The 13,142-nt window shown below is 47.3% G+C and overlaps 1 protein-coding gene across 1 annotated transcript in view; it reads right to left on the bottom strand.

Annotated features, from left to right (window-relative positions):
• Window positions 1–7,942: 7,942 nt before the first annotated feature.
• The window catches only part of PRMT7 (protein arginine methyltransferase 7), a 40,385-nt gene continuing 35,185 nt past the window's right edge, over window positions 7,943–13,142 (bottom strand). Inside the window, exons 16-17 of the mRNA XM_015429715.1 lie at window positions 10,168–10,264; window positions 7,943–8,992 (exon numbers count right to left, since the gene is read on the bottom strand). Of these exons, the coding sequence (XP_015285201.1) occupies window positions 8,831–8,992; window positions 10,168–10,264 (259 nt within the window). The 3' untranslated portion in view covers window positions 7,943–8,830. The remainder of the gene's footprint in view (window positions 8,993–10,167; window positions 10,265–13,142) is intronic.

Raw genomic sequence — 13,142 nt, 5'->3', positions numbered from 1 at the left:
GCCTTCTACCGGTAATTCCCTCACCGGTTGCCAGGAAGGACCTGGCAACCCTACTTCCTGACCACACTCTTCCCAAACCTGTTTTGAGGGTGATCTTTCAGGAAATATACCACAGCAGGTCTGGGGGGAAAGTTAGAATGCGGGTAACTATATGGCATCAAAGAGAAGCCACACCCCTCAGGTGCTGAAATGGGGGGCTTGGGAGGAATGCTCATGTGGAAGCAACCATGGCATGCTCCATGTTCAGAAGCGGTATAACCCTGAATACCAGTGCTGGAGGCGAGGGCAACCACAAGGACCGGCTTGGGCCTCAGTGCCCTGCTTGAAGGCCTTTAGGGGTCATCTGGCTACCCGATGCACAGACCAGGATGCTGGTCTCAGTGGATCCTTGTCCTGATCCTGCAGCACTGTTGTTACACTTCTGCCAACTTCATTTAGGGCTCAGGTTCCCAGCAGGAGTCCTGAGCTGGACCATTCACACTCTGGGTCAGGACTGGGCCATAGCTGCTCCTCATTCATTTAGCCATTTCCTGAACAGAATCAGCCTGTTGTGTCAAGTGTTCTCATCTGCCACACCATCCTGGGTTTGCTTCAGCATCAATACAGTACTCTGCAATACAGGGATAGCTGCTGAAATGAACAGAACCCCCCCCCCTCCCAGAACTAAGGAAAGAACCGTTGTGCCCCTTTTCGAGGTACAGTCTATATGACTCCCCCCAGTATCCCTAATGAAAATCAACAGCAAAATTAGAATTTGAGCTTCATCTGGACTCTGGAGCCTTAAACGACAAGAACCCGTCTCCTCTCTTCAGGATGAATATTCTTCTACTAGGCTGACGCAACCCCATTATTGAGCTAAAAATCTGGCCACCTCTATTGGTTAGCCATTAACCAAGTTAGTATAGATTGATGAATGCCACAGGCTATCAGGTCAGCTGAAATCCATTGAACGCACCCAAGCTCAGCGGAGTTGGGCTTTATTGACTGCAGCTCACACACTGAAGCCAAAAGGTTTAGACTGTCTGCCCCTTTTCGCAAGCTTTCCCATAGGCTGTGGATATGAAGTCTCAGGCGTAAACTGACCCCAAAGCCATTCCTGCTTCTCCTGTTGGAGCAAAAGGAAATCGATAAAACCCAGGCTAATAAGACTCAGCACAGTACATGTATTTCTTTTAATGAGCTCATATGTACACCCACGCGCTCACACAAATCTTTCGAGACAAGACATTGGGTTGGAGCCAGACTAAATTTTCCAATGGCAGAATGGAACTTTCCTGTCTGCCCCCTTCCTCCGCAGCCCACTGATCTCTCTGAAAGGATACTCCTGGGGCAGAGGGAACCCAGAGAATGACATGAGGGGGGTCTGCAGCAGGAACGGGGACATCACTACAGATTGCTAATTTAGTCTGGGTTCTTATCCATTGTCTTCTCCCTAGCTACTGACTTTAAAATTGCCATCTAAAGCTTGTTGTGTGTTTTAAAGCACAGTTTTAAAGTACAGGGATATATGGAAGACATATAGTGATATAATTGAACTGACCACTAGAGGGTACAAGACACATGTAGAAAAGGTTAAAAAGAAGAAGCTATAGGGACACACAAGCGACGAAAAGGAGAATGCGGAAGAGCCCTTTCAGGTTTTGGTAGGGTAGACCTTGGGCAGGAGAAAAGCAGGTTGCTTACGAGTAACTGGTGATCTTCTAGTGGTCATCTGTGCATTCACACCCATGGGATTCAGTGCGCACGCGCTGGATCGATCAGTGCTGTAGCAAGCTCTATTTTAACGGATTTTCGTGCCCAGTCCCTCCGGGCATGTTTTCTCTGAGGGGAATTTACCTCAGGCCTTCGGGCCACCCACCCCCCTCAACCGTTATTTCTATTCCACTTCTTATGGAGAAGAAGTGGGGATTTTTTAAAAGGTGTACAGGCTGCGGAAGCAAACTTGCTCCTCCGGACCAGCATACACTTTGTATTTTTTGCCTCGGAGAGTCGCATAAACCGGAGTCCTGCCAACACCGCGCTCGCTTCTCTAACCAAACAAGAAAAAAACACGCGGCGCACCTTAAAGTGGCGCTGCTTGAATCGGCTCTTGCTCCCACCACTCCAATGGACGAGAGACCGTTGACGTCGACAGCTCCGACACCGAGGCCTGCCTCTGATGTCGACTGCCCAACACCGAAGCTCCCGACATCGAAGCCACGATCTACTGCTTCCACGCCTGTTAAGAAGGCTAAGGCAAGTAAGGACACCAAGTCCGTGAGGAAGGGCACTTCCAAGTCCCTCAAGGCGGCTAAGACGGGGAAGGCGGCGGTACAAGCACTGGGTAATGCCCCTGTAGTGCTCCCCCCTCCCCCGGCAGTATCGATATCGGAGGCCCAAATCCCTCTGCCGATACCGACCATCCATGTATTGGATTCCCCTTACTCCCAGAACCTGGGAGCATACTCCCAGAACCTGGGAGCGTCCTTACTCTGGGACCTGATCACAGAACTTCAGGAACACTTGGAAGGTTGCTTCCACATGGGGATAGTCCCGTTTGCCCTCTCAAGTCAGTGGCAGTGCCAACGGGGCATCCACATGTGGGGATCTCTTGGTTCTTTCCTATGTCTTTGTGCCCACCATTCTCCCCACACTTTTTGCCAGGTTCTTTAAAAAAAATCAGTAGCAGTAACATCACAACCCTGTATTGCCATAGTGCTACAATACTATAAGCTCAGCCCCCCCACTCCCAACCCAGTGGACACCTTTGGGATTTTGAGACAGGGTGGTGAGCACCAACCCAAAATGGCTGCCACAGGAGGAAGAGCCAAACCTAAAATGGCTGCTGCAGAAGGCGGAGCCAAATACAGTACCTTCCTCCTCACTTTGGAAAAGAATTGCAGAGGGGGGGCTAAAGAGAAAGGATGGAAAGGCAGAGGAAGGACAAGGGGAAGGGGAATAAAAAGAAGAGCAGCCTGTAGATGTAACGGAACCACAATCCCAGGTGCTTACCAGTCCCCCCAATCCTCCAGAGACTGCAGCTGCTATTGCCGTTTCATCTGAATGAGGACAGCCAATAACAAGCCCTCCTTTAGGGCCCCCATCAACTTTCTGAAAAGCTTGGCACACACTAGGCAAAGTATTGGCTTATACTCATGGGCGTCATGTTGGGGAACTCTGCTACAGCTGTATACCCCCCCCAAACTGGCATAAAGCCTGATGGTAGTTGTGTTATGAATGGTAGATGGGGGGGGGGTGCTGGAGGCCTGAAAATCCACACCTCCTTCACTCAGTTACCAAACCTGCTCTGAGTCCGACCTTTCTAGAAGTATTATACCAAAGCAGGATTAGGAAAACATGCAACAAGGTGGCAAAAAAACCCAGAAAGGGGATGATTTTATGAATGATAATGTGTGGAAGCAATTGGGTTTTTTTGAAAAAAAATATCAGTGGAGTTTAGGGGAACATGGTTCAAGAATTCTGCATGGCAACCTAAATTGGCTGTTAGTCTTCTGCTCATTAACCCACGGGATGCTCTGCAAGGTAAGTACACAAATATTATGTCAAATTCTGGAGAACGCCTGTTAGGCTCTCCAGAGTGTTTGTTTTGACCTACGCAGACCAAAGCTACCAAAAAGCCAGTTTGGTGTATTGGTTAAGAGTGGCAGAGTCTACTCTGGAGAACCGGGTTTGATTCCCCACTCTTCCACAAGCAGCCAGCTGGGTGACCTTGGGTCAGTCACAGTTCTCTTCAGAGCAGTTCCCTCTGAGCTCTCTCAGCCCCACCTACCTCACAGGGTGTCTGTTGTAGGGAGAGGAAGGGAAGGAGAGTAAGCCACTCCGAGTGAAGGGCAGGGTATAAATCCAATCTCTTCTTCTTCTCCCTGTTCAACTTTACTTTTGTGGAGCACTGGGCTTTGACAGATGCTTCGTGGAGTTTTTCAATGGCCATGTGAGAGGTTAAATGTTTGTTCTGTATTTCTGGTTTTTAAAATGCTGGACCTAACCCAAGACAGAAATTTTAGTACGTAGGTTACTTCTCCATGGTTTTTAAATATACGTATATGTTTACTGTGCATTTCAAAATGTGTTTATCTTCATCTCTAAGACAAGAATACTTGTGTACCTTAGTATACATTCACAGCAAGGTTGGCTGGAATGAAGTCCCTCTTGCAAGGGGAAATGTGTACTCCCTCCGTCAGCCTCTCCTTCCTTACAACCAGTTTCCGGCCCGCCCCCCCCCGCAGACGGGCCAGGAAAGCCCTGCAGGGCCCCCCCCCCCGCTGCCTGTGGGGATTTAAATGCCATTCTTTCCCTTCCCCATCCCTTTCCCCTTCCCCATTCCCCTAGGTGCCCCGCAGGCAGATCAGGCAGGGAACCCAGGCATGCTTGCATGCCCGCCCTTTGTTAGGGGGTGTGGCATATGCAAATGAGATGTGCAAATGAGCTCCTGCTCTTTTTCTACGAAATGATCCCTGCTTACAACTCTGCAAGAAAGACGCCCCCTGCCAGGCTTCACAGGAGTTTCCATGCACGTTCAAAGCTTCCTCTGGACCTCACTCCAGCTCCAGGACTCCCATTAAGTCATTCCCACGGATTTCGCCCGCTAGGCCCTGAGCACTGAACCACACATACAGGCCAGTCCCTTTCCAATCCAAGGTGTCTGGCTTGCACACAATGTGTTTTCTTCAAGGAGACTCTTCACATTGGCTTCAGGCTGTGGTTAACAGGGTCCTTTCCTCAGGGATGATGTGATATGCATTGAGGAATGGTTTTCAGGTTCCTAGAAAAGGCACCCGTTGAGGAAGAAGGAATGGAACATTGTTTTATCAGAATATGCACCTAGGCTGCAGAATTCTCTAGTCCTGTCAGCAGAGGCGTGTCCTAGAACGGCTCCAGTGGGTTCTACTTTACAAACCCCACCAGCAGGCAGATGGCTGTTAAGGCTCTCTCTTCAAAGCCTTCTTTCTCCCCCTTCTCCCAAACTCCTCTCAGGACTCTCAGATTCTTCAGACAGTGCAGAAAATATTCCATTACTTGGTGGTTTGACCAGCTATTCAAATTTGGAAAGCCAGGAGAACTGTCCAAATCAGCCCCACCTGCTCCACCTGTGTTTTTCATATTCCGTTTTGCCTTAGACTATTAGTGGGTTGGATCCCGTGGTTCCGTTCCACTAGCAGGACTGCTTTCCTCAGTCAAGAGGAGTCTTCCCCCTTGATGCAAGAGGCTCCTGCCATTAGAGGGAACCAGCTCTGCTAGCAGAGCAGATCCATGCCAACCCAATTCCAAGCAATGGCCATGCATATCACACACAATGAAAAAGGAAAGAAATAAATGCACTTCATGAATTGGCAAACACAGGCTTCCAAAAAGTGAAAAGTGGTTGTGTATTTATTTTAAAGACATTTTTGTCTTGTGTTTCTCCACAAGGAACCCATGTACGAAACCTTTCTGATGTCAGTCAAGGTCAGGAACACTTTCCTGAGGTTAAGGCAGAGAGGCTTTGGCACCCTCTAGTGGCTGTCTAAAGGAATGAACTCCTGCTTCTTCAAATGCGTCTCAACCGAAGTCATATCACCAGCTGGCTGATGCTCCAGAGATGCTTGATTAACTCCACCGTTATGGCTACAATTTACTTGCAAATCAAAAACAGAACTCTTGAGCAATGGAAACGTTTGAAATAAAACCTGAAATAACCCCCTGCTTTCTGCTTGCCATGAAAAGTTTGTCATCTTGGAGCCATTTAAACCCGCTTTCTGCTCTTCACAAACTACGACAAACTGCATAAAAATTTGTGGAAGTTCATGGCGGCTCTTCAGTTCACAAACATTGCTTCACAAACCATGAGCCGGCCAAAATTCATGATGAACCTTACTTTGTCAGCTGGTTTGTGCCCATCCCTAATTTTTAGGAAGAACAAGAGATGATTCTAACACAAGCTAAGTTCTGTTATAGTAAATTTTAGGTGGCAAATCATAGTGAGTGTGGTACCCCCTGTGGGCTGCCCCTGCTTAAAGAGGCTTTATGCACAATGCCCAGTCCAAAGGATCATCTGCTCTTAAGTACAGCTGTCACCACGGGGTGAACAATCCTGGCCATAAATAACACCCACCAAGGGAAGCACATCCACAATTCACAACTATATGTGCTCAAAACTGCATATTGCATTCACTGAAATAGAAAGAAGGGTTAGTGGTCATCATAACCCAATAGAATGTATAGGCATTTATCCAACAGATTTTTCATAAGAATTAAGCATATTTTACAAATTCCATACCTAGGTATTGTCCATAGACCTACTGTTGGTTTTGAACGTGTTCTTTTTGTAAAATATGCTTAAATGTTATGAGCAATCTGTTGGACAAATGCCTATACAAATGTTCCCTCTAAGCTGTGGAGTCTTATGAGCAAAAATTCTACTTTGTGAGCTCCTGGCATTAAAGTTGCGAGCGAGCGATTTGGCTACTGCATAAATTAGTTTGCTCTGGCACCATCCTTCCTGAGCTACGACAAAAATGTGTGAGCCGGAGGCTAAAAAACTGTGAGCTAGCTCACACTAACTCAGCTTAGAGGGAACACTGGACTTATGACCACTAACCCTTCTGTGTATTTCAATGAATGCAATATACAGTTTTGAGCACACATAGTTGTGAATTGTGGATGGTCTTCCCTTGGTGGGTGTTATTTATGGCTATACTGGTATGCTAAGAGTTCTCTATTGTCTTTGTCAAAACAATTCTGAGCAGCTGGAGACAGACCGATCCACCCACTCTTCTCTGCTCCAGGAGATAAGTGGTTAGTTCCTTGTCTCCAGTGGGATAACTGCCTCCTCAATCTTCCTTCTAACATTAAGTAGCACAAATCGAGCGGCCTGAGCCCTTGGGGAAGCACAGCGTAAAGACATCTCTCAGGGCTGAAAAGCAATTTTTAAAAGTTTATTCTGAGCACATATAGACAGACAAATGAGGGGAAGCGGAGGAGGGAAAGACAGAACTTAGGAAACCAAACAAAAAAGTCATTTCTAGCTAATTCTCAACTTACGAGGATTCTCTGGTCTTCACACCTTCCTTGTAGGTAGGCTGAGCATTCTAAAGTTTGTAGCTGAAATTTAGAGGGGAAAAACCCTCCAACCTTGGTAGTGCTTATTCCCTGGGGGGTGGGGGAGTCATCTCTGACCATGCCGAAAGTGGGGGAGCTTACTGAAACATTCCATCCCAAAAGCTCCAGGCCAAATAACTGTTTCCCCAGGATCCTGTGAGGTTTGCACTTTCCACTTTTTTGGAGAGGGTGACATTTGCAGAGCTAGAAGCAGAGTGGAAGATGGCAAAGATCTCTTTGTCAGTTTGGTGTAGTGGTTAAGAGCAGCAGAATCTAAACTGGAGAATTGGGTTTGATTCCCCACTCCTCAGCATGGAGCCAGCTGGGTGACCTTGGGTCAGTCACAAGTTCTCTCAGAGTTGTTCTCTCAAGAGCAGTTCTCGCAAAGCTCTCGGAAGCCCCACCTACCTCACAGAGTGTCTGTTGTGGGAAGAGGAAGGGGATTGTAAACCTCTCTGAGACTCCAAGCGAAGGGCGCGGTATATATCCAGTCTCTTTTTCTTCTTCTTCTCTTGGGGAGAGGGGTCAGATGGGGGAGGTGAATCTCCGTCCAGTGGGCCCTCATCCTTAGCACCGTTGGTGGTCAGCAGATTCTCAAGAGGAAGGCTGAAGTTTCAGATATCATAGCCAGCACACCACTGCTAGACCTGCCCTCCACCGATGGATCTTCACCTTTTTACAAAGTTATCTGTGGCTTCCCCCCTCCCACAACATTCATCGGGAAATGAAACTGCATCCCTTTACTGCAAAAATCACTGCACAAAGTTTTTGTTTACCTGCTGCGCCCTCTGCCTTTAGGGGGGGGGGCTGCTCTCCTTTAGGGGCCCAACAGCTTCTCAGAATCTTTTTATTTTTATCATCATCATCGTATGACAGTATGTGTTGTATAGCCAGGAGACTGGAGGTTTGGCTGGCAGCAAAGTTCGAACTCTTTAGAGTTATGGACCACTAGGTGGCAAGCTAGACTTCTTGGTGGGTTGAGAGAGGTCTGAGAGAACTGTGACTGATCCAAGGTCACCCATCTGGCTTCATGTGAAGGAGAATCGAGCCTGGTCCTCTGGATTAGAGTCCTGCCGCTCTTAACACCAAGCTGGCTCACACTACAAAGCAATATAAGAATGCACATAGGTAAATAAAACAAACATGGAAAACACTGATCCAGTAGCCTGCACTCCAAACTCATCTCTGTTGCAGCAAAAACGAAATAACAGAGTCTTGTGCACTTCTGTGACGGTAAGTCAAGCGATAGCTGCAAACATTCAAGCCAGCAGCTAACACAAACCCAGCTTTGGTAGCCTAGCAAGTGGCAGATAAAAAACACCAGACAGTGGGCTGGATCCTGCAGGTCCATTCTGCTCGCTGCCAGCAGAAGGAACCACCCCCCAACTAGCTACTGAGCCTCTATTTTCTTTTTCTTTTGAGACTTTTGCAACAGGGAAAAGCTTATTCTGCCAGAGGAGAACAGATCCATGGGGCCCAACCAATATAAGCCCTCTGTTTGGGAAGTCTCGTGTTTATGCCACATTAATAAGGTACTTTACTGATGTTTTCAGAACAAGAGATTCCATTTTCTCATTACCAAGCAGGATCTACGCATACAGCACCGTGATTGCTCAGGGGCCGCTTTAGGCTTCGTTCTTGCCTTTTAAGGGATGGCAGCAGCTCACAGAACAGCATTTCCCCATAGCCACCCCTGAATATATTTATTAGGATCTAGTGAGGAAGGGGAGGAGGTTCACGGAAGGATGAAGTGTTAACTTAAGAGTTTAAAATCCATGATAACATCTCCAGTCTTGGGATTGAAGCTGATGGTGTAAGCAACCGCAGAGGGGCAGCCGGGGAGAGTCTCTGGCGCAGAAACGGTGCTGAAGAAATACACGGCTTGTTTGCAGTGGGGAGTCCACTGACAGTAGCCCTGCGGGAAAGAACCAAGAGGAAGAACATCAGCCCCAGAGGTGAACATCTGAACTCTGACAGCCAAGTACTTTGCTTTGGAAAACAAACATGCCGAGTCATACAGGGGGTTGGGATCAACAAGCCCCCCCCCCCTTCCGGGTCTCGGCCAATTCTGCTCCATTTTACAAGGCCTGAGATTTTGTCCATGAATGGTCTTTTCGATGGTCGCACCCTTTTTCACGAATGGAAAAGCTGGCTGGATCCAAGGCGAGGAATGTATTACGCTGATAGGCTGAGATTGTTCTTCTATTTCGCAGGCAGCTTCTTAGTCCTCCGGAACGGGGGAGAAATGGAGGAAATCGCTTCTGGATTGCAGTCCTCCAAGGCTGTTGGTTCTATGCAGAGACTGACTCGGGAGTAACTGCAGCTTGGTGAACCAAACCGGCAGCACGATAAGATGGCAGAGTGGCTTGTGCCACTTAAGGGTCCACGGAAGGGGAGTCACATTTCAAAAGGCTTCCCAATGTGAAAACTCCCCACAATTATTTTTTTGGACAAATTCTGCATATTAGGGAGAACAGTTTCTTTGCATGCTGGGCTGGTTTCCCCACTTTCCAGCAATGTTTCACGCAGAGAAACCTTGACCAAAGTAATCCCATCATCCAAAGTGGTATAATCCGTTCACTGTGCTGATGGACCAGGCCACTTGGTATACATGCAGAGGATTGGGCTGTAAGAATCACAACATTCCCAACGAATGTGCCAAAATAGGAAAACGCTTTCCCTTGGGCCTGGCACAAATATGTTTTACATTGTGGGTTGTATTCTGCAGATCTGTTCCCCTACCAGAGGCACTTCTCTTTCTTTGGTGGAAAGTGTCTTTCCCCTTATTTGTCAGGGGAACACTCCTGCCAACAGTGGGAAGTCCCTCTGCTAGCACAACTGTGGGATCCAAGCCAGTATACTTTACGCAAAAATAGAACACACAAGTGAACTCTATGTTGCACCCTTCAAGCACGTATTTCCCACATAAATGATATAAACAAAGATTTATTCAAACAAACTGCTAACTAACTCTGAAAAAGCAAAACCATGAAATAGACCAGAGCAGGGTACAAGGATGTTGCTCTGTTGCAATTTAACATTCTGCTTTACTTTCTTTGGAGGACAGATGAAACAGAATTAAGCAAATACCTTTTCATCTGAAACCTTCACGAGCCCTGTGCTAACCGAAAGGCTGGAAGTCAGATTATATTCCATCCAAAGAACAGCTCCGTGACTCTTTCCAGTCCTGGAAGGAAAGAACCACAAGAATTGATTTTCTGCAAACTTAAAAGAACATGTACAATATGCAGAGCACAAATTCTTTTGAAATATGAACAGTATTTCAAATATGAATAATATTTTCCTTTGTCAGCAGCCTGGGACGAGCAGATGAAAAGAATGAGAATGCCACTCTGGAGGAGCCTGAAGCCTTGGGGGGAAATCATCACCTGGCTGGCAGGAACCAACAGGATGCCCACAAGGACAAGTTAACCGAACATCTAAAAGAGAAGCCAGGCTGAAGAAGTGTGAAAAAGCACTCTTTAGTATAAACAAAGCGGAAAATGGCCGGCGTCCGAGGGAAAGGAGTAAGAGTGGGGCGTGGCTCTCAAAGTCCGAGAGTGGAGGAAGGAGATGTTTTCTCCACACTAACAGAGCTGATAAAAGAGAAGCCAGGCGATGCTGCATGGTGGCTTGAGTGCCACACCTGGGTTCAGATCCTCGCTTGGACCACGGAGCGCCCTCGGTGAGGATGGGCCAGCATCAATCACTCATGCTCAGCCTCACCAACCTTGCAAGACTGTTGAGACAGAAATAAATCTGGATCTCCTTATCCATGGAGGCCACCCTGAGTTGCTTGGAAGGAGGGTGAGGCATATGTGTAAAGAATCAGTGGAAAGTGGTTATATTGTATATTCCAGACTGCTAAAAGTGGTTTACTGTACGAGTTCAATTGCAGGGACCTAGCTTGTTTAGCGTGGAGCTGCAGTGGCTCAAGTGGTTAAGACGCTGAACTGCAGGCTGTGGAAGGTTGGTAGTTCAGCAGTTCGAGACCCGAGTGTGCCGCATGACAGAGTGAGCTCCCGTCTCTAGTTCCAGCTCCTGCCAACCTAGCAGTTTGAAAGCAAGAAATTGCAAGTAGATAAATAGGTACCACTACAGTGGGAAGGTAACAGCATTCCGTGCGCCTTGGTGTTTAGTCATGCCAGCCACATGACCACGGAAATGTCTTCGGACAGCGCTGGCTCTTCGGCTTTGAAACGGAAATGAGCACCGCAACCCTAGAGTCGGATTTGACTGGCTTTCGAGCAAGGGAATCTTTACCTTTACCTTTTTAGCTTGTTTAGCACTCTTTTTTTTTTTTTTTAATGTCCTCTAGATTACTTCAGGTGTGGTTCTACTTTTTGGGACATGCCAGAGGCTCTAAGAGACTTTTTAATTTTTAATTGATTTCTATTTCATTTATACCCTGCCTGTCTCCCCAAAGAGGACCCAAACTGGCTTACTTCATTCTCCTCTCTTCCAGTTTATCCTCAGAACAGCCCTGTGAGGTAGGCTAGGCTGAGAGCATGTGATTGGCCCAAGGTCCCCCAGGAAGAGTCGGCATTTGAACCTGGCTCTTCCAGATCCTAGTCTGAGCCAGTTTGGTGTAGTGGTGTAGTGTAGTAGAGCACGGACTCTAATCTGGGAGAACTGGGTTTGATTCCCCACTCCTCCACTTGCACCAGGCTAGATGACCTTGGGCAAGCCGTAGTTCTGGCACAGCTGTTCTTGAAAAAGAGCAGTTTGTGTCAGAGTTCTCTCAGGCCCACCTACCTCACAGAGTATCTGTTGTGGGGAAGGGAAGGGAAAGGAGTTTGTAAGCTGCTCTGAGACTCCTTTGGGTAGTGAAGGGCGGGGTATAAATCCAATCTCTTCTTCTTCTCTTCTAATTGCTACGAGATGCAGCCTTTCACATACTGGACTATTCAGCAGGCAGAAGAGGCTTCCCTTGCTCTTTATTCCTCCCCATATTCCAGGTCTCCAGGACAGTGAAGGGTGGAATCCTGATTCTGCAATCACAAAAACACAGCTCTGCAATGAAGCAAATGACACCTGCTGGGAAACGGCTCCCCAGTTTTTGGAGGGATGGAAGGTTATCGGGAATGAAAGAAATGGATTGTGGAGGCAGGGAGTGGAGGCAGGGAGAAGAGGAGCAGATCTGCAAAGGCAAGCAAATGAGGATAACTGACACAAATATACTGTAGCCTCCTGAATCAAGGAAATCGCCATCTCTGTTATTAAATCAATTGAAACAAACCTCATGAAAGGGAGAAACATGATCATCCTCCCCCCAAAAACCCCTGCTACTTCTGCTTTTCACTTTATTAAGGACTAGCAAAACATTATGTCAGGCTAATCTAGCCTATAGGGCATGTCGTGTAGATAAAATGGAGGAGAGGAGAATCCTGTAAGCTACTTTGAATCTCCATTGGGGAACTAAGATATAAATGAAATAAACGATAAATAAAATGCCTTTTGCTTCTGAAAGGTAACTTCAGGAAGGGGGGGATTAGTAGCAGAGGGGAAGGGAGTATTGAACCATATCCCCCCAACCCACAATTGTTATTTGTCTTCCAAATCCCCCCCTCCACACTCTTCCTGTTGCAGAGAAGCTACAGGCAGGGAAACAGTTAAGCACTCCCCCTCCCCCACTTTCCTTAAAGAAACAGGTACCAGCAAGAGCCTCTCTCTGACGCAGGTATTTAATAGTCACATAAAAGGCGTTTAAGCTAAAGAGATGTTTGTAATACTTGCATTGGGAAATAACAGAGAATTTTACATGGGATCCAGAACACAACATTTCTGGAAAGCTGAGGACAATAACACTCATGGAAATGATGGCATAAACACCGCCATTCTCATTTTCCATGCCTAGTAAAATCCCGTGTGGGACTAGGGCTGCCAGCTCCTGCTTGGCAAATTCCTGGAAATGTGGGTGCGGTGCCTGCAAATGGACTGCCCACCCTTTGAAGCTGCCAGTTCCCTCCGGGGAAATTGATCTCTCCCCGTCTGGTGATCACCTGGAATTCCAGGAGAACCCCAGGCCCCTCGTGCAGGTCGCCACTCCTCTGTGGGGCACCGCT

Source organism: Gekko japonicus, unplaced genomic scaffold (genome assembly GCF_001447785.1).
Source record: "Gekko japonicus isolate JY-2015 unplaced genomic scaffold, Gekko_japonicus_V1.1 scaffold815, whole genome shotgun sequence".
Taxonomy (NCBI): domain Eukaryota; kingdom Metazoa; phylum Chordata; class Lepidosauria; order Squamata; family Gekkonidae; genus Gekko; species Gekko japonicus.
This window is presented reverse-complemented; position numbering and strand designations above follow the sequence as displayed.